The sequence below is a fragment of the Malus domestica genome, chromosome 15 (assembly GCF_042453785.1).
Source record: "Malus domestica chromosome 15, GDT2T_hap1".
Classification (NCBI taxonomy): domain Eukaryota; kingdom Viridiplantae; phylum Streptophyta; class Magnoliopsida; order Rosales; family Rosaceae; genus Malus; species Malus domestica.
In genome coordinates, this window is record NC_091675.1 from 48,088,174 (window position 1) to 48,110,903 (window position 22,730).

The 22,730-nt window shown below is 39.9% G+C and overlaps 2 protein-coding genes across 2 annotated transcripts; both read left to right on the forward strand.

The window, feature by feature from the left end:
• The first annotated feature begins 700 nt into the window (after positions 1–700).
• On the forward strand, positions 701–1,707 carry LOC108169502 (uncharacterized mitochondrial protein AtMg00810-like). Its single transcript, XM_029093520.1, has 3 exons — positions 701–728; positions 1,067–1,308; positions 1,486–1,707. The coding sequence occupies exons 1-3, from the start codon at positions 701–703 to the stop codon at positions 1,705–1,707; spliced, it is 492 nt and encodes a 163-aa protein (XP_028949353.1).
• A 15,726-nt stretch (positions 1,708–17,433) lies between these two features.
• Positions 17,434–17,916, forward strand: LOC139191973 (uncharacterized). Its single transcript, XM_070813014.1, has one exon. The coding sequence runs from the start codon at positions 17,434–17,436 to the stop codon at positions 17,914–17,916; it is 483 nt and encodes a 160-aa protein (XP_070669115.1).
• Positions 17,917–22,730: the final 4,814 nt, after the last annotated feature.

Consider the following 22,730-nt stretch of genomic DNA (forward strand, 5'->3'; position numbering starts at 1 on the left):
AAGTCAATATAAAGGATATCTTTGTCTCAATCCTCTTACAAATAAAATCTATGTTTCTAGACATGTTTTATTTGATGAGACAAGCTTTCCTTATTCATTCATCATTACATCCAACAATGCATCACCACATACTCCATCCACATCACTACAAGTCCATCATTCATTAGTCAATTCTAATAATACTATCATTTCACCAATTCTAATTCGAGCTCCAGAGTTTTCACCGATATCCCTGCTAATGCCTCAGAGTCTTCATCTTTTCCTCCCACTAATGCCTCAGATAGTTCCATGTTCATTCCCCTTACTACTTTGGGATTTGTGGAATATCCTATTCCTCATGCATCACCTTCTTCCTTACCTATAAAAACTACACAGTCCTTGATCCCCGTTGATCCAGATTTTCAACCTGAAAATCTTTCAGTTGTCCTTCCAATACCTCCAGTGAGCTTGCAACCTATGCAAACTCGATCTAAGAGTGGCATATATAAGAAGAAGGTGTTTTCAGCTACAGTTAAGTCTTCTGTTCAAGTTTCAGAACCTGCAACTTTTAAGTCTACTAGTAAAATACCAGAATGGATTGTTGCTATGGAAGAAGAGATCACTGCATTAAAATCTCAGCATACTTAGTCTATAGTTCCATTGCCACCTACCAAAAATCTAGTAGGTTGTAAGTGGGTTTATCGAATCAAAACCAATCCCAATGGCTCAGTGGCAAGATATAAAGCCCGGTTAGTTGCAAAAGGCTATAGCCAATAGGAAGGTGTGGATTATAGTGAGACTTTCAGTCCTATAGTAAAACCTACCATTGTTAGGTTAATTTTGGCATTAGCAGCTTAGTTTAACTGGTCATTGAGACAATTGGATGTGAATAATGTATTTCTTCATAGAGATCTGCACGAAGAAGTGTACATGTCTTAACCACAGGGCTTTGAAAGTTCATATCATCTTTCTAATTATGTTTGCAAACTTCACAAGTCACTATATGGTTTAAAACTAGCTGCCCGAGCTTGGAATGAAAAGTTTACAAGTTTCTTAACAATATTGGGATTTAAAGCTTCTCTGACAGATCCATTATTGTTTGTGTATCACATTCATCATGGTACTGTGGTTCTTCTTTTATATGTGGATGATATTATCTTAACTGGAAGCTCATCTCAATTGATTGATGCAGTTATCATAGCTTTAACTAAGGAGTTTGACATGAAAGATTTGGGACATTTACACTACTTCTTAGGGTTGCAGATCACATATCAGCCTGATGGTCTCTTTGTTTCACAAACTAAGTACATCAAGGATATGCTAGAAAAGGTTGATTTACAAGATTCAAAACCTTGTGTCACACCATGTTTGCCCTATCATAGGTTGTCTAAATCAGAGGGTACTCCTTATCACAGTTCACACCAGTATCGAAGCATTGTAGGAGCCTTGCAATACTTGACATTTCCACGGCCTGACATAGCTTTCTTTGTCAATCAATGATGCCAGTTTATGCATAACCCTATGGACTCCCATGTTGTAGCTGTCAAGCGCATTTTAAGATATCTCAGTGGCACTTTGCATTATGGTCTTCAGTTTCAAACTGGAAAGTTGCAATTACAGGCCTATAGTGATGCAGATTGGGCAGGTGACCCAAATGATCGACGATCTACTTCTGGTCACATTGTCTATTTTGGTTTGAGTCCAATCTCTTGGGCATCGAAGAAGTAACATACTGTTTCCAGGTCATCCACAAAGGCAGAATATAGAGCATTGGCCATAGCAGCGGCTGAGATAGCATGATGGATAAGGCAGTTATTATATGATCTGTGTGTCCCAATTTTCATTGCATTAGTCATTTATTATGACAATATCTCAGCGATTGCCTTATTGTCTAATCCTATTTTTCATTCAAGAGTGAAACATATTGAAATAGGCTATCATTTTGTGCGGGAACGAGTCATTCACAGAGATCTTCTTATGCATCATGTGTCATCAAAAGAACAGTTTGCAGATATATTAACAAAGGGACTGTCTGCACCTTTGTTTCAGCATCATTGTTCTAATCTTATGCTTGGTTCCTCCAAGCATATGATTGAGGGGGGATGTAAAGATAAAGAACTGTCAGATCATGACAAGTGTCAAAAGATGAAGGAATAAGGTGGTTATGGTAGTTAAAACAATTAGTAGAGATTACTTAATGTGTAAGGAAGTCACATGTATATATACTTGTATTATGTATTGTAAGAAGAATTCATTGAATACAAAAGGATATTTCAGCTATAATTCTCTCTCTCAAATTCCTTCTCTCTCTCTCTAGATTACATAGAAAACTCCATTGATGTTCTTCAAAGGTTGAAGGTTAACACAAACTACCAAGTAACTATATAGATACCCATGTTCAGAAGTAGCCAGACAAATAAAAAGATCTAGGAAAATGTAGGTTGTTTTTGGCAGCTATAGTTCGAGTCTTGATGTGTAGTCTGACTCGCATAATCTTTTATGGCTGTAATGGTCCTCATCCTTTCGGAAGAGGGTAGGTGCCTCGCATGCAATCATTGTCGAAGAGCTAATCTTTAGCCATTTGAGAAAAAATCAATTAAAAAAATGGATTCTACACCACTGCCGAAGAGCTAATTTTCGTTTCATAAGCAATATTGGGGAGCGAGTAACTAAACGCATAACCAACTAAAGCTATAAATCATTTGCACAATTCTTGTTTCAGAGAATAAAAATTAAATTCATTTCAGCGTTCCCAAAATAAAAGAGTAATATTTTTTTTTTCAAATGTGACCTATTCATCTCACTGCTTAATAATTCTAAATGACAATGTTTTCCTTCCACCTATAAGTTATAGAAAAAAAAAATTCAAATAATCATAACAAAACTTCTTTATGTGATTTGCTGAGAGGTTCATCGCCTACTCTAAAACTTTACGATTGGCCCTACTCCCAACTTTGAAAACTATATATTATAATATATTTTGTCCTATTTTTAGTTATTATTTATGGTTATTTTGGTTGAATTTTGATTCTTTGTTATATATTTCAATTGTACGACATGCAAATCTACTTTGAGCAAAAAGTGATCAAATGAAGAAATTTTGGAGTAATTCCAATTGGAGTAGATCTGTGATGATTATATCAAAATTCCAAAATTTAATCCACAGCCGTTTGACCGTGGTGAAGAAGAAAAGGTCCAGCGCTTAGCTTTCCTAAATTGACATTTCTGGACGTTTTGGGTATTTTGAAGGTCAAGATGTCATATTTTGAAGAAGGTTCCTTCAAATGATTTGTTAAAGATGTCTTAAGCTTTTAAAAGATAGCTTTTGGGACCAAATCAAAGTTGGTTTGGTTGGTCAAAAGTCTGATTCTTTCTATCGTCCAAATTTGAGTTTAAATAGGAAATCTATTATTTATTATTTTATTATTTTACTTAGATTTCCAGATTTATTAGAAAGCCTTGTTTAGGTAGGATAAGGAATAAAGCACTCTAAATATAGTGTATTGTACATTAGTGTTCTCTAAATATCATTCTGGAGAACTTGGCTATGCTTTGACGATATATATTTTTCTTTCAAGGTGTTTTCCATCCAGTCTTTTAATAATATTTTGCTTTTTCAATAAATTCCTTTTGCTAGGGCGATCACCAGCTTAGCATGAATATGTAGTTTCTTATCAATTTGCTTATGAAATTATGCATGTTTTCTTTGAATTATTAATCTTCGTGTTTAAACTATTTATATGTCTTGATGACTGGCCACCATTACATTGTTTATACAAGTAATTGGTTGTAGCTCGGTCGGAATATCTCCAAATGATTTAGTAGGGCTTCTTGTGATTGATAATTATAATTCACTTAGGGCGAATATCACGCTCTTAAGGGTTGCATGGTTTTTCAAAAGGATTTTGCTAAGCTTAATGAGTCTTGTATATTTACATTTGATCTGAATATTACAGACCCATTGCATGTTAGATATAAGTTCTTGCCTGATATCACAAGGAGAATATGCATAAGAAAAACCTAACCTTCAAAGTTACTTGTATAATTCATAAGTAATTGGTAGAACTACATAGGATTGTTAATGGCGACGGCTAAACCCTAGGGCTTTTTACATTTGATTTTTCCAAAACTATTTTATTTTCTCTTTGTTGCCAAGTTTTCATTAAAATCAATTTTAATTATTTTATATCTTTTTATTTTAATTCACAATTCTAAAACATTTTCAAAACTTGTTTTAAATGATGAAATAAGGATTAGTTTAAATACAAATTGTTGATGCACACAACCGGAGGTCTTGGAATAACGTAAATCCGACCGTGAATCTGCATGGAATGTAAATAACGCAAGATGTATCGTGGTTCACCCCAAGGTTTGGGCTACGTCCACACTGATTGTATTTCTCTGAGAGTATTTATGAGGAAGGGAGTGTGAGAGCTTTGCTCTAGATAGGAGAGGCTTAGGGGTTGTGAGGGTGAGGAGGCCATTTTATAGAATAAGGGCTCCTCCCCTAATTGCATATTTGCCCCTTCCTTTATTACGTAATTACATTTGAGTCCCCCGAGTATTTATACGAGGTCTAAATACGGAGGCCCTAAGTATGGTATAAACAGTAGTCCCCCAAGTCTTCAGTAAAAAAAGTCTTTTGGCTGGAGACTTGAAATTCAGTCCATGTGTGGGCTGAAGTAACTAGATGCTGTCTTGAACTGATGCTCGATATGAGGCAGTGCTCAATTTGAAATGATGCTCAACTAGAAGTAGCACATGCTGCGAGGCTGCTCGGCTCGTGGCTTATGTTGCCTTGGTTGGCTCGGCTTTGTGGTGTTTAAAGGTGAGGGAGTCCCTTTTATAGAATAAAGGCTCATTCCTCAATACATGAATGATAGGCTAGAGTTGATGCTCTCTAATGATGGTGAGGGATTCCCTTTTATAGAATAAGGGCTCGCTCCTCAATACATAAGTGATGGGTTAGGAGTGATGCTCGCGGCGAGGCGGTTGCTCAGCTGGCGGCGTTGCTCTCTAATGAAGGTGAGGGAGTCCCTTTTTTAGAATAAAGGCTCGCTCCTCAATACATAAGTGATGGGCTAGGAGTGATGCTCGCGGCGAGGCGGTTGCTCAGCTGGCGGCGTTGCTCTCTAATGAAGGTGAGGGAGTCCCTTTTATAAAATAAGGGCTCACTCCTCAGTACATGAATAATGGGTGCTCTCTAATGAAAGTGAGGGAGTCCCTTTATAGAATAAGGGCTCGCTCCTTAATACATAAATAATGGGCTAAGTCCCCTAAGTATTTTTCATGAGGCCCAGTTGAGGCCCAATATATGGTGTATGGTGTAGTCTCCCAAGTCTTCGGTCAATAGAGTCTGTTGGCTGGAGACTTCAAATTGAATCCATGTATGGGCCGAAGTGGCGGTTGTTCGGAGGTGGTATTTGTATACCCTGCACTGAAGCTTTGTAGGTGAAGCTTTGCAAGTGAAACTTTGAAGTTGGAGCTCTGTAAATGAAGCTTTTGAAGCTAGAGCTTTTGTAAATGAAGCTTTTGAAGCTGATTAGCATGAGTAATGCTCATGAATGTTTATGTTGTTTAACATGAGTGATGCTCATGGATGTTGACATGAGTGATGCTCATGAATGTTTATGTATGATTGATATGAGTGATGTTCATGAATGTTTATGTATGATTGACATGAGTTATGCTCATGTATAATTTGAAGTAGTGGGCGTACTTTTGATCACCTGGTTGGTGGCATGAAGGAGAGTACGGGTTATACATTTCATCACCTGGTTGGTGGCATGAATGGTTAGTTGCCAAATGATATTAGAGTATGGGTTGTACATTTCATCACCTGTTTGGTGGTAATAGCGGTGGGTTGTCGAATAATTTTGGAGTACTAGGCGTACTTTTGATCACCTGGTTGGTGGTAATAGCGGCAGGTTGCCGAATAATTTTGGAGTACTGGGCGTACTTTTGATCGCTTGGTTGGAGCTATTTTGGGCTTATGGGCCTTCGCCCTCTACACAACATTCCAGCCCATTTATTTTGGGCTTTGCTGTTTTTTTTATTTATTTTTTATTTTTTATTACCCTCTGAGGGGGTTTATACAAATGTCTTCGAAAGATAGGAAAAATAAATTACATCGTACAAAAATAAATCCGACCCTCTGCTCAATGGGTCACGCCCATAATTCCTTTTTCTGCATGCCAACACCACTGCAATTATGTCTGCTTCTTTTTATCTTCTTTTGCTTTCTCAGAAAATGGGAACCTATCTTTTGATCGAAGTTGGCAATCACCAACTTTTCCAGCTCTTTTGAGGCATAAAGAAGGGCAGCACCACCACCTATAATTCCTTCCTATTTCTTCTCTTTCTTTTGGCAGATGGCAGACAACACAAAGGAGAATAATAATAGAAATATTGATAAGAAAACTTATCTTCTTCCTGTTTTCCACCAGTGCTCGTGGTATTCGCAGGAGATGGGATCTGGGTCGCGACTGCCCCGACCGTGAGGACCTTCATATTGGTGGTGATGAGTATATTCACTGTTTTTTTTACCATACTTCATCCATCTATATCCATCATCAAGTATCTTTGCTTTCTCGCTTGAGAAGTGGACCCTGCAACAAGTTCCGGCCCGAACCCGATGCGAGCTAGGGCTTGATCTTCTTAAAGCTGTTCTCAGCGTCCGCAGCTCTCGGAGAGGCACCATTGGTGATGGCCATGGAATTGGGTGGATCGAGACGATCGAAAGCCTGAGAATTTTGGGAAATTTTTTAAGGGCTTCTGAATCAATACTTATCACTTCTACTAACTTAGCAGAACCATCTGCCACATCTACCATCACAATTTGAAGAGCTAGGTTGTCTGAGGGAAGGCTAGCTTTCGCTTTCTCCAAGTTCCGAACTCTGGTTTTAAATGAGAAACCCTTGGCTAGCAGCTGCTCAACAATTCTTTTACCAGTATTTCCAGTGGCACCAGCCACACATATTTTCTTCTTCCTAATCACATTAGTCTCAGTTGAACTTGTCTCTGTGACTTCAACGGTCAACTGGTGGCACGAATGGCTGTCGGCGAGCCTGGAACGGAGCGATTTGAGGCGTGAGAGCTCTCGGTGGAAGTTAGAGTCTGGAGCTGACGGCGCGTACTTTACCGGAACGATGGTGACACGTCTGATGTGGCACGACGGCGAGCTCGACGATAAAGAAGAGGAAAAGAAGAGAGAGTGTTTGAACAATTGTCTAAGAAAGAAGCGAGGTTTTCTAACAGAAATGGAGATGATGAGCTGCTCGAGCTCGACTTTGATGGTTAAGAGCGGCTAATGCTGCTGCTGCTCGATGCGGCCTCTTCTCTGATCCATTAGCCCTCTAAGTAATTTTCAAGTTCACCTGGTGTGGAGCCCTGGGGAAGACATGTATTTTTGAACCAACAATTGTTTTCTCCTCACCCAGTGAAAAGTCCAAGTCCACCGAGTCAAAGTAGTAGTCAGGCATTTTGTAATCCTTCAAAAATATTTCCTTTGGTGCAGCCACTTTGGATTCTTTAACTTGTCAGATCAAGTTTTCTGTGGCAACTGAACAGATTAGCCTCCTGCTCCCTTGTTTGTCCCTCTTGTGTGATTTTGCAGATTCACGGTGGAGTGTGGTGAGGTTTCCATGGTGGTGAGATGAAAAATTGAGAGAGAACCGACATAGCTTTTTGTGTCATTTCCCACAGACGGCGCCAAATGTTGATGCACAAAACCAGAGGTCTTAGAACAACGTAAATCCGACCGTGAATCTGCATGGAATGTAAATAACGCAAATTATATTGTGGTTCACCCCAAGGTTTGGACTACGTCCACACTGATTGTATTTCTCTGAGAGTATTTGTGAGGAAGAGAGTGTGAGAGCTTTGCTCTAGATAGGAGAGGCTTAGAGTTTGTGAGGGTGAGGAAGCCCTTTTATAGAATAAGGGCTCCTCCCCTAATTACATATTTGCTCCTTCCTTTATTACATAATTACATATGAGTCCCCGAGTATTTATACGAGGTCTAAATACGGAGGCCCTAAGTACGGTATAAACACAAATTATTCATATCAATCTCTGTGGAGAGCGATCTTGCTTGAGCTGTTATACTACAATTACCTTGTTCTCTTACAAGTATTTTTAAATGTCTTTATTCTTACTTTTGCAGGTGGTAAAAATCCTATAATTCCCTCTCAACTAATTCATTGCAACCCCTCCCAAATGATTCATCACAACGAAGGATATGTTATGCTATCACTCTTATGAACATTAACGAATACATAATGATTACGATAATGACATTGTTCTATTGAAGCAGAAACAATTTACTAGTCTAAAAGTCGGTCCAAGTTGGCGGGTATGAATATTTCCATTTTTTTTCAAGCTGAAAGAACAAAACATAAAATCAAAGGTATAGATTTCAAAAGATCAGTCCGCCTCCTAGAAAGCTATCTTGCCTACGCCTCCTCCTAGTCCAAGGTCTTTGAGGCTATCTATACACTTTCACTTTGGAAAATAGTCGAATTTAAAGGATTGAGATCCACTATAGATCTCTGTATTTGGAGTCCGTGAATCAAGAGATTCAGATTATTCAATTTCAATCCTACGGGCCTCATTAATCCGTCCCACTAGCTCACTTCACAAAAATCCAAAAACTTGAACAATCCAAATCTCTTTTTCTCTCTGTCCTTGAGTTCCAGACATAGAAATTTAGAGTAGATCTCTTTCCGAATTTAAAAGGATCAAAAGGTTAGAGTGGAGGCTGCGTGATTTTCACGTAGGTATTTTTATTTGCTTTCGGTAAAAAAAAAAGAAAAAAAAGAAAAAGAAAGCAAAAGTAAATTTTAGTTTGTTGAATTATGACTTTTTCTTCATGGGTACATGAATCATAACTTTTTGGTTTGTGATGAATGACGGATTACCATATTTAACCACCTAGAGTGTTAGAGGCAAGAGATTATCTCTTGCAACTAATACACATTTTTAGTGGTGTCGCCACTTTATTGGATGTTCACCACGTGTTCAAAACTCCATACCTTTAAATAGATGTTTGTCATTTGGTGTCACCAGTTACCTGAGCGTATTTCTTCATAGACACCCCCAAAAAAGCTAACCTACACTAGTAGTCTCTATGGTTTACTCGGATTTTTACTTTCGTTCCTATAGTTTTTCTGTTGTATTTTCGTTCTTATAGTTTCATTTAAGGGACTTCATTTAATTAACACCTTACCTAATCTTTCATGGGGAGTGGTTTCTGCACTCCCAATTCACCTCTTGCACTCTCAAATATATATATATATATATATATATATATATATATATATATATATATTTATTTTTTTATTTTTTTTTTCAAAGCAAGGGAGTACAAAAGGTTAAAGGGAAGTGTGAAAACCATTTCTTAAAGGCAAAAATCCTTGTGTTAGTTTTTTCATATGAGAGGATGTGTCACAAATGGATGAAAATCTCAACTTAGCTGATAAATTGGAGAAATGTGAAAGCAAAATGAAGACAAGGATAATGTAACAAAAAAAAAAGTACAACTAAAGTTCAAATTCAAATAAACTACATAAAAATGATAGACCACTAATTCAATTGACTTATTTTTTTGTTCCAAAGTTTTTTAGTGTAAACTATAAATTAAAAATATAAACTTTAAACGTTTAGGGCATGTTTGATAACTATTTTCTTTAAAGGAGAGACGAAGTAAATCGATATGAAGCATTCCGTTGATAAAGAGCAAGCATGCATACAAATATTTGCAATAGAAGGTAAAAGACTGAAATCTATATAAGTGCTAGTAAAAACAAACAGCCTACCATTAACACAAAAGGGAAACCGAGGAGAAGGCAAAATCAACCCATTTTAGGCTGGAACATCACCATATGGGTATCAGGCTAAGCATGGTTCCTTGAGAATGGATGAGAATCCTCTCCACATCCTCACCTTTGTGAAGGCTCCCTCTTGTTTGTTTATTTTGACTCATGTATATGCACATATTTGTAACTTGTCAGAGATATCAATAAATAAGCTTTGCTTCATTTCAACGTATTGTGTTAAATACATCAAAACCTTCTTCACTAAGTTCTTTGATTTTTTTTCTTTTGTTGAAGCTTGTATGTTGAAGCTTTGTGAGTGGAGCATGTAGGTTGAGGTAGTGTTCCCTTAATTTCCCGAGTGAGGAAAACTTCCCACTCAGTGACTTGAAAAATCCAAGTCACTGAGTAGGGTCGGCTATATGAATCTTAGAACGCCATTGTGCTCGGTCCTGTGTCATGTCATCCGTTAGATCCAAGTACTCTAAGTCTTTTCTTAGAGTCTCTTCCAAAGTTTTCCTAGGTCTTCCTCTACCCCTTCGGCCCTGAACCTCTGTCTCGTAGTTGCATCTTTTAACCGGAGCGTCAGTAGGCTTTCTTTGCACATGTCCAAACCACCGTAACTGATTTTCTTTCAGCTTTCCTACAATTTCGGCTACTCCTAGGATATCCGAGGTAAAGTAGGAGTAGCCGAAATTGTAGGAAATCTGAGAGAAAATCGGTTACGGTGGTTTGGACATGTGCAAAGAAAGTCTACTGACGCTCCGGTTAGAAGATGCGACTACGGTGGTTTGGACATGTGCATATACATGAGTCAAAATAAACAAACAAGAGGGAGCCTTCACAAAGGTTGCTTAGGAGAAGTCTCAGCAGTCGGTAGAGCCCCAGAAAGAGAAGGCACCTGAGGGGGATCATTCGGAGCCTCAGTACTGGACAGAACCCTAGAAGGAGGAGGCATCGGAGGTTGATCATTTGGAGCTTCATTACGCGGTACAGCCCCAGAAGACGAAGACAATAAATGCCTTTGGAACAAACCCACAAACCGCTAATGATCAAGTAAAACCTGACCATCAGATTCCTTCATCTGGTCAAGCTTCCTCTTCATGTTTGTAGCATAGTCATGTGTGAGCCGGTGTAACTGTTTATTCTCATGCTTGAGCCCTCTAATCTCCTGTTTGAGACTCATCACTTCAGCCGCCAATGATTCAACTTGGCGGGTTCGAGGAAATAGGCGTTGGGCCATATTAGACACAGAACCTGCACACTAAACACTCAAAGCCAGAGAATCCTTAACAACCAACTCATCAGACCGTTTGGAAAGTAGTCTGTTATCTTTGGGAGTGAGAAGGTTCCTGGCCACCACCACAGCGGTCATATCATTCTTCATCACGGAATCCCCAACGGTAAGAGGACCAGTAGGGGATAAGAAGGATGGGCGCCATATGTTGTCTGGAGAAGGTGTGGCTGCCTCTTCAACAAGGTTCAAGTCAAAACAACGGTCGGAGGGGCCAGACATTTTCAAAGGTGTTGAAGAGAGAAGAGGTCGGACAAATCAAGATCTTAGAAGTGCAAGAAGGGAGCTTCTACTGGTGGAGATTCAAGTGTGCTTTGGAACTTAATGCCAGCCTCTATAAAAATCTGCACTCGATGGAGCTTCAGAAATTGAAGAGGCGCCTGCCTTGAAATCGAAGAGGCATTTGCTTTCTTAAAAGCTGGGCTGCTCAGAGACCACGAGGGCCGATCTCAGAAATCGAAGAGGCGTTTGCTTTCTCAAAAGCTGGGCTGCTCAAAGACCACGAAGGCCGATCTTAGAAATCGAAAAGGCGCTTGCTTTCTCAAAAGCTGGGCTGCTCAGAGACTACGAGGGCCGATCTTAGAAATCGAAGAGCCAATCTTAGAAATCGAAGAGGCACCTGCTTTTTCAGCCTTGTCAGCACCTGTCACATGCACACTCAGCTTTGCTGAAATTACGGGCATTCTGTTGAAGATTTATGGTGAAGTAGAAAGCATGTGAATCTTACTGTTCAATCATCCACTTTCCACACGCACCATCAGCTTATGGGTACCACATATAACTTTGCCAAAGATCTTTGACAAAGTTTAGACACGTGAAACTTGCAGCTCCCACTACATCGCTATGACCAAGAAGGGTAAAAGAATAGCAAAGAAACAGCACTAACAAAGTTTAGACACATAAATTTTAAGGTCTAGCTACCATATTATTACCCACAAGGGTAAAGGAACAGCACCACTACTGGATAATTGGAAAGTCCCTGTGTGTCAACCTCTGTGCTCCGTGGCAAGGTAGACTAGCAAACATGCCCAACCTTTACTTATATTCGAGAAAACACTCCCAACAAGATTGCTTGCTCCAAAATTGAAGAGGTACCGCCCTCCGAATCTCGAGAGCCAGACTCCCAACATGATTACTTTCTCAAAAATCGAAGAGACATCGCTCTCCGAATCTCAAGAGCCAGACTCCCAGCAAGATTGTTTTCTTAAAAATCGAAGAGGCACCGTTCTCTAAATCTCGAGAGCCAGATCCCCGACAGAATTGCTTGTTCGAAAATTGAAGAGGCACCGCTTTCTCAACTTTGAGAGCCAAATCTCCTTGGATAAATCTTGTCTGTAATCTTCACACGCAACATCAGCTTTCCAGATACCACAGACCACTTTTTCAAAGTACTCTGACACACGTGAAGCTAGCAGCTCCCACTACCGTGCTATGACCAAGCAAGGTAAAGGAATAACATTACTACTTGTTGTTAGGGAGACTTCTATATATGTCGACCTCCATCCTCAACGGACAGGCATACCTACAAAAATGCTCAACCCTTCCTCATATCTGATAGGGCACTCCCAACGAAGCCTCTCGAAATACTCAGCTTTCTTTCCCCCCGATAATACCTCTGCAAACAAGCTACACCAGAGCAAGAATATCTCATATCATCAGGGTTAAAAGCAAGAGTATCCCATATCATGCTTTTTCCCTGTCTTTTCCTTTAGCCTTGTTCTTACCTGCATGACAAGGAGAAATAGAGCAATCAGTCAGCACTTGGAATCAAGCTTCCAGTCAGGAACTGACTGCCTGGAACCCCTTACCTGATTACTTACCTGGCACTGCTCTCGAGTACTCATCTTCAACATCTTATGCTTCCAGAGAAGATACCACATCTGCCTGAGGAACAGATAGAGAAAGTGAGAAGGATACAAGGAAGCATGTGGAGACAAACGTAACAGAACACGTGCCGATACATCCACTACTTTGTCAACAGCAAAAGTATCCCATATCAGCAGGGTTGAACGTACTCTAGATTTGATGGACTTGTTTTGACCCTCAAATTCTTCAGTCGGCCTTATACTCTGGAGGAAACCAGAAAACCCTCCAGCCCAGTTCAAGAATAAGCCTGTGAAAAGTTACTTCTTCAAAAGCAAAAATATCTCATATCATCTATTCTTATTTTTCTTTTCTTTATCCTTCATGCTGCCTGCAAGATAGGGAGAATGAGAACAATCAGTCGGAACTCGAAATCAAACTTCTGATCTGGGACTGATTGCTTGGAGCTCTGATTGCTTACCTTGTCTGTCACCTCTTTCAGTAGATCCCCTAGCTCGGCGACTTGGGGGACTTTTACTACATGGTTTGTATCGCGCTTGACCAAGCCTGAAACTACAAGTAAGCTTCAAGTGAAATTGATACATTACCTTGTGCATCTCCACCAGTTAAAGATACCACCCCTGGATGGAGGAAGAGTACTTCCAGAGAAGATGCCACATCTACCTATGAGACAGATAAGGCAAGTGAAGACGATACCACATTTCGGTACTTAGAAGTTTCGTGATTACGAGATCATTCTCCCACAACATTTCCTAATGTCATTTGTACTAAATCATTCACTTGTACTCACTAAAGGAGAGCTTGAACCTATGTACTTGTGTAAACCCTTCACAATTAATGAGAACTCCTCTACTCCGTGGACGTAGCCAATTTGGGTGAACCACGTACATCTTGTGTTTGTTTTCCTGTTTCTATCCTTTTACATACTTATCCACACTAATGACCGGAGCAATCTAGCGAATATCACAAACTTAATACTTTCTGTTGTACCAAAGTCCTCACTGATTTTGTGCATCAACAATCCTTAAGTCCTTACCTTTTTGCGTTGGTAATGGATGGGTTAACAGGACATATTCAAGATGATATTCCTTGGTGTATGCTTTTCGCAAACGATATAGTGTTGATAAATGAAACTCAAGAGCGGTAAATGTGAAGCTTAACCTTTGGAGAGAGGTGTTGGAATCTAAAGGTCTTCGCCTAAGCCGATCAAAGACAGAATATATGGAGTGCAAGTTCAGTGCAAATGGAGGCCAAAATGAGTTAGGGGTGAGGATCGGAGATCAGGAAATACCAAAGAGCGATCGTTTTCGCTACCTAGGATCTATCTTGCAAAAGAACGGAGAATTAGATGGAGATTCAGGGATAGAGGTTCATGTGCAAAGAATGCCTACTGACGCTCCGGTTCGAAGATGTGACTAAGGGATAGAGGTTCAGGGCCGAAGGAGTAGAGGAAGACCTAGGAAAACTTTGGAAGAGACCCTAAGAAAAGACTTAGAGTACTTGGATCTAACGGAGGACATGACACAAAACCGAGCGCAATAGCGTTCTAGGATTCATATAGCCGACCCCACTTAGTGGGAAAAGGCTTTTTTGTTGTTGTTGTTGTGTTCATTGTACATCGTGTGTCTAGCTTTTGTTAAGTATTGTTTGTGTTAAATTTTAATAAAAAAATTCAAAATGATTTCTGCCCGCAGAATGACTGATTTACGGATAAGATGAACTGATCCCTAAGATCTTTACAAAGAGGATCCGGATAGGATCCTATTCCGTTGAGAACAACGACCAATTAGGAAGAACATCAACTGAACCTCATAATACAATGTAGCAGAGCAATAATTATGAGGGGGTTTTTGCCTAGTTTTGAATTCTAACAAGTTTAGCTAGGTAGAGATCTAATATTGTTCATCGAAAAATCACTTCTCAATTTGTTGGGAGAGTTGAAGGTTCTTTTCTTGAGCTTTACGTTTAATTTTTAACAGATGACACTGCAATTGCAATGTAAAGTTCAGCCTTACGGTTGCAAATTGATATGTCCTTGCAATTGTAAGTTTAATTTTTTTTCACAGATTACACTGCAATTTGCAAGTAAACCCGAAAGTTGTGAATTGGAAAAAAAATCTGAACTGTACATTTCGTGGCAAACCTAAATTACCGTAAAATCTCAATAAATAAATGTCCGATAAATTAATAATTTCAGTTAAATAATAAAGTTTTATGTTTCCAACTCGGGCCAGTGTTTAAAGATAATGATGTCGTTAAATGCATAATATAATAATTTTTCTTAAAATCCTTTAAAGCCCAACAAATATATAAAATAATAATTGATGAAATACAAGAAAAAAATAAGACAAAAAGTTCATAATGTTCAATCATATTTAGAATAGGAATATGATTGTGTAAATCCTAGGAGATATAGGAAAGTATCTTAAAGCCTGTTTGGTATTCTACTTGAATCCAACTTTTTTGACTCAAAATAATTTTCAAGTTTTAGACCTTAAAAACTTGTTTGGTATGACTAGTTTCAAAAACTGAACTCAAGACTAACTAAAAAATATAGCATATTCTCTAAAAACATAAAAAGTGAGTATTTAGAATTTTTAAACTTAAACTCACTCATTTCTTTTCTCTCTCTCCTCCCCTCTCACTCCAAATCTCTCTCTTTTCTTCTTTCTCTCTCTTTTTTTATTACCTTTTTCGTTTCTCCTCCAATCTGCTCTCTTCATTTTCTCGATTCTTTCTCTCACTCCTCTTCCTCTCTATCTCGTCTAATCCTCTCTCTTCTTTCTCTTTCCTTCAATCATCTCTTACTTTATTTCCTCCTCCTTCCTCATCTTTCCTCTTTCTCCTTCTCTTGTGACTCCCTCTTTTTAGATTTCTTTGTCTAGTTTCAGTCGTAAGATTTAAAAATTTTAAATCACAAACGAATCAAGTTTTTGAGTTTTAAAGAAAATTGTTTTTAAGAAATGTTTTGAAAAATGATAAAAAATTTCAAATAGGTATCAAACAGACCCTTATATTCCTATTAGGAATAGATTACCTATTAAATGTTGTAATCCTAAAGGGGAAGGTTTTTACCTATCCTACTACTATAAATAAAGGCACAATGGGGTGAATCAAACGCACCTCACAATTAAATCAATCTCTCTTCTCTCTAATTGTGGCCGCCCCCCTCTCTAAACCTTAGATTGTTCAATCAAATAGGCCTACAACACGTTATCAACACTCTCTTGCCAGAAGCTGAGGAATTGACGCATCGTAGGAGGAGGCTATCATCCACCAAATTCAAAGGCTTATTCGTTTTCTGCAAATCAGGTACGCTTAAAATAGAAGAAGATATTTGAAACGTCCACGAAGCATGAAAACATTCCCCATGGTGCATGAACCCCTCTATGTTTATATTTCCTTTCGATATATATATATATATATATATATATATATATATATATATATATATATTTGTTTCATGCATCGCACAATTAAATTGTTATGTGGAATTTGTGAGTCAATGTATAAAATTAAATTAGAAGCAAATTTGGGTTTGCCAAACCCTAAGGGATTTGAAAAAAAAAGAAGGGAAAATTGGGCATGGTGCGGCACACCCACTGCACCATCACTGTGCATACTGATACTAGGCCTTGGCCTGGTGTCCAAAGAGATGGGCATGTAGCCCTTTGTCTTTGCACAGTGGCCCGTAGCCATGCAACCAAGCCAGATTGGCTGGGTTATTCCCTCTGCACGCCGCAACCTGCACCCTGGCCCACATTACGACCTTTGTTCTCCATACCAGCCTACCATGTTAGCTCTCCGTGACCACACCCACAAGGCCAGCTTCTGCTGGGCCTCGTCTCGTGCACCCTTCTTCGGCTCAATCTAAAAACCAGCTGTGGCTGAGGGATTTTTTTCCACCCCATGGCCTACAGCCATCACTTGAGGTCCTTTGGGCCTTGCCTTATACTTAAGGCACCCAACCCGTGCCCCCTAACCCATGGCACCAAGCCCAAATATTTTTAGGGCTCTATTTTCGATCTAATAATATTATGTTAATATTATTTAGCTTCTACAATCGACCTTGTATGACCCAATTTATTGAATTAATTAAAAGTGACCTGCATTCCATTAATCTGATAATGAATCAAAATTATTGACCTGAAGATCACTTTTGGACATTCACGATTCAATAATTTATTTTTATACTTTGAACCGTCATATACTTTCGTAGTAATGAAGCTCTCACATTTGAGTTCCCGAAGAATCTCAAATCCATTATATTCAAATTAGTATATTGCATTATGTGTTTCTTGCAAGAACCTCTCATTATGAACTAATCGTTCATAAAACTAAATTGAACCTGTAGTTTCAAATTTAGTGCCTTTGAAACCCAAAGTTTTCATTCAAAACATGCCACATGAAACCTGTAGTTTTCATGAATTAAACCAATACATGTCTATAGAACTTGTATGTTATACGATATATGTCTATGGCTTACCATATGACTACTCACGTTTTTCCCTCTGTTTTAGGGCAATGTCGAACTTGAACAAGCTCGATTTCTCTGCTTTAGAAGTCTCTGGAAGAAACTATCTGAAGTGGGTTCAAGACGTGAAGCTCCATCTAACTGCAAAGGTTATTAGAGCCACCATCGAGACACCTATCACCGACAAACCTGTTGATGAAGCTCAGAAGGCTACTGCAATGATCTTCATTCGAAGACACATCCATGATGCACTGCAGACTGAGTATCTCGCTGAGGAGGACCCACGCACCCTCTGGCTTGCTCTGGTAGACCATTTTGATCACCATAAAGACATATACTTTCCTGAAGCAAGACACGACTGGCAGCATCTTCACTTCCAGGACTTTAAGTCCATGAATGAATACAACTCCGAAGGTTGTAGAATCTGTTCTTTGTTGAAATTCTGCAAAGTGGAACTAACAAAAATCAGATCTCCTGGAGAAGACCTATTCGACCTTCCATGCCACCAATATTGTCCTGTAGCAACAATATAGGGCACATAAATTCACCAAGTTTTTGGATTTAATATCTGTTTTACTTCTCGCTGAAAAGAAGAACCAACTTTTGATGAAGAATCATCAAGCTCGACCCACTGGCCCGAACACTGTGCTTGAAGCCCATGCGACCTATTCTAGCTACTATAAACGACGAAAAAATCATCGTGGCCGTGGCAATGGGCTGCAAGTCCAACCACGGCCCCAAGGTTAATAGAGTGCCGCACCTAAGGGAAGAAATGAGACCCAGCAGCGTCCACCACTCGCCCCTAAGGCCCCAAACTTCAAGAACAAGGGCAAAGCTTTCGTTCAGTGTATGCCGAGCTTCCCTTAAGGCTATTGCCAAGTATCATTCCTGTCGTGAGTCTAACTTTGCACATGTGGATCATCTGGAAGATGCAACTACATCAATCGAGATATCAGATTTTCAGGAGGTGTTAGGGCCTATGGATGAATAAATTAGACATGTTCTTAGGGTGTGTACCCCTAGTGGCCAAACCCACTGGGAGTGGCCGACCCTACCCATAATTTGTATGGTTTTGGTTTGTTTTGAATTATGGATTGTTATTGGAATGGATATTATTTTCTCGAATTGCTTAATTGAATGAATGGACTTATATTTATGTATGTGACCAATTCAATCAATTTATTTCTAGGTATGTCTAGTGGGGAAGTTAGTTGTCCGGCAGATAGTGCAACCATGCACACCATCTTGTGTGAACGACATTATTTTACTAACTTCATACCCAAGAAAGCTCATTTGACAACTCTCTCAGGCTCATCCAACCTGATTGAAGGATACGGAAAGGCACGTATCATGTTGTCTAATGGTACAATTCTAACCATTAAGGAGACACTCTATTTTCCACATTCCGGAAGAACGTTGCTGAGTGTTAGAGATATTCGAGATAATCAATATCATCTTGAAACCACTGAAGATCATGGTTCTGAATTTCTTTGTATCACTTCGTATGAATATGGGCAGAAGTATATTCACAAGAAGTTGGAACGCCTGCCGAGTGGGTTGTACATTGTTTGTACCATACTTGACCAATCCCGAAACTACTGAGCACCAGTTAACGTTATACTGTCAAGGACCCAGAAGAGTTTCCCTTCAACTAGGAGGCCAATCACAGCGCGACACGTGTCGACATCAGAAGCCAATCATAGCGCGACACGTGTCAACATCAGAAGTCAATCACAACACGACACGTGTCAATGTGAGAAGGAAACTAGAAACTCTCTTCTATAAATAGAGATCATTCTCTCACAATATTTCCTAATGTTATTTGTACTAAATCATTCACTAGTACTCACTAAAGGAGAGCTTGAACGTATGTATTTGTGTAAACCCTTCACAATTAATGAGAACTCCTCTACTCCGTGGACGTAGCCAATCTGGGTGAACCACGTAAATCTTGTGTTTGCTTCCCTGTCTCTATCCATTTGCATACTTATCCACACTAGTGACTGCAGCAATCTAGCTAAGGTCACAAACTTAACACGTTTTGTTGTACCAAAGTCCTCACTGATTTTGTGCATCAACATTTGGCGCCGTCTATGGGAACAACACGTATTCCCACTCTCTTCAGCTTTTCCAAGCTGATTTCCATCATTCACGCACTCTCTTTTGACCAGGCATCCCTTTCCAACATGGGGAGCGAAAGAAGCCATAACACACAGAATGACACCCCTCTTGCATTTAGTGCGAAGCAACGAATGAAGAAAGGAAATAGGGTTTCTCTTCAAGCTAAAGTCGATGAGCTAAAAGCTCAGAACAACAAGATAGCAATGAAGAATGAGGTCCTCCATAAGTAGTATGAGAAGCTCTTTGAGACGCTCCACGAAACTAGGCGTACTCAAACACGCGAGCTCGTTGCCCTTGTGGACATCAACCATCATCTGGGCCCCCCAACACGGAGGGTCATCTCCCTTCGACATGGGTATCCCTGAAGATGAGCGAGTTAATCATCAAAACATTGATCAACATGAGACTTCTCTCAACCCAGATGCTTCGACCCGAAGTAGAAGAAGTGGAGGAAGATACCTCCTTGCAGAAGGGTTGGAAGGATCGAAAGCCGTTTATCGTGACTGTCGAGACTTCCTAAAGCAACGTTGAGAGAATCCCCTCCACATATGCTCGGAGATCAATAGCCCAAGGGTTTCTGAAAGACTCGGTCCCCTCCCACGACCTAGGCCAGCTGCCAATTTAGGGAAGGAATGACAGGTCCCAGAGGAACATGAAGGTATGGGGGACTCTGAGATATTTCGATAGACTCGCCCTAGAAGTTAGTACGGCGAGTCCAAGAAAAAACCACACGCCCATGCTCAAACTTTCCTACTTCCAAGAGGCGATGAAGACTTACAAAAGAAAATTCCAGTGGTACATAACTCCACTCATGACCCCCTTGTCCTACAGCTCTTTGAGGAAGTAAAGAAGTTGAAGGCCGAATATCAGGCCGAGATACCTGACTGGAACCAACCCAGGCCTGGCCATTCCACAAGAAGGATCATCGACACCCCCTTCAAGCGAAGACAAAACAAAAGCTTAGTTTACAACTCTATACTGGAAATGAGGACCCAATTGAACACCTTAACCTCTTTGAGTCCACCATGGCATATCAGATGCACACCGACGAAGAACGATGTCTTCTCTTCCCCTCGACCCTCTCTGACGAAGCTCTAAACTGGTATTGCTGTCTTCCACCTGAGACAGTAGACTCATTTGAGGAATTGAGGAAACTGTTTGTCTCTCAACACATCTTCCAGACCGATCACTTGCATTCTGCAGATGACTTGTACACTATTCGCCAGAAGCTGGATAAGTCACTACTAGAGTATGTTGGTTGCTTCAGCCATAAATATTCTTGCTGCGCTGAGGCAGATGACAAGACCGCCCTCAAGGCCTTCACGACAGGCCTACGTGATTGTTTTTTCAAGTACATGATCAATGCCAACACTTGGAAGACTTACTCTGAGGTGATGGCACATGCTTATAACCACGCATCCGTCGAACCAAGGACATACCAAGGGAACCCCTATATGGTTAACCCCTATCAACAAATGGGAAGTGGAAGTCAAGTTCTACGAAGTGAGGAGATATTGGCCATTTAGACACCCATTGCATCATCTTTAGCCTCATTTAGCTACTCGCTAAGTCACCAAACACATCTGTTTCTTGGTAAGAGGAACAATTTTTACTCTCAGCAAGCCCATTACAACAAGAGGGATAAAAGTTCGTATCAAGACAACCAGGGGTGAACGTACCGTCGACTATTATGACTATGGGGCCAAGCCTCACTCTTTCAAAATAGAGGACTAGGTACTGAAGGAAATGCTATTATAAGAAGGCATACACAAGCCATTCGGCAAATATTTAAAGAAGAGGGAATTCAGACAACTTCTTCTAAGTTTTTTGTGTTCCTAACACTGGAACACTTGGTCTACACTGACCTACCCTTATACTCTAACTTAGAGCTTCAACATGCGTACTTTGACACAAAGTATGTGATACTAAGTGTTACAACCTACATGATTCACATATCAAAAGCATGGATCCCTTCATGCGTAGCAAAACATTCATAAGCATCACTCATATCAATCAACATAAACATTATACATTCCAACACATTCATACATAAACATCATACATTCCAACACATTCATACATAAGCATCATACATTCCAACACATCCATACATAAGCCAACTGTGCTTCGAAAGGGTTCAACATACTTTGTGTCTTCGACACTTGCAACAATGTGCCTCGACACCTTGCCTTTATTCTCACCAACCAGGTGATGAAATGTGAAGAAGGAACGCATCTTCATGCCACCAACCAGGTGATGAAATGTACAACTCGTACTCTCTACCATGCCACAAACCAGGTGATGAAATGTACAACCTGTACTCTAATATCATTTGGCAACTTGCCACTCATGCCACCAACCAGGTGAAGAAGGAACTCATCATCGTGCCACTAACCAGGTGATGAAATGTACAACCCGTACTCTCTTTCATGCCACCAACCAGGTGATGAAATGTATAACCCGTACTCTATGATCATTTGGCAACTTGTCACTCATGCCACCAACCAGGTGAAGAAGGAACTTATCTTCATGCCATAAACCAGGTGATGAAATGTACAACCCGTACTCTCCTTCATGCCACCAACCAGGTGATGAAATGTACAACCAGTACTCTAATATCATTTGGCAACTTGCCACTCATGCCACCAACCAGGTGAAGAAGGAACTCATCTTTATGCCACCAACCAAGTGATGAAATGTACAACCCGTACTCTAATATCATTTGGCAACTTGCCATTCATGCCACCAACCAGGTGATGAAATGTGATGAAAGGTGAAGGAACTCACCTTCGTACCACCAACCAAGTGATGAAAGCAATTCACCATTCATTCCACCTACCAAAAGACAAGTGGTACAACTTATACATGTGAACTCCTAGCATTCACAAATAATCAAAAACCCTCAAGCTTGACAACTCAATTAGGGGAACACTTATGCCCAACAAGAGTTATAGTCACCAACAAAGTCTTATTGCAAGCCAACAACAACTTCAGTGCATGGCATACGAAGATCAAGCTATTCAGCCCTCTTGCATCTACTTCAGACATTTCCCCTCTGTAATAATGCAAACAATACAACTCGTAGAAAGCTTCACACTTATGATCAAGACAGTGTGAAGCAAAACCAATTTATGGTGCCAACAAGAGCTTCGTCAAAGGAGTTCAACCACAATTCTCAAAAGCTTCACACTCTTGATCAAGATAGTATGAAGCAAAACCAATTTAT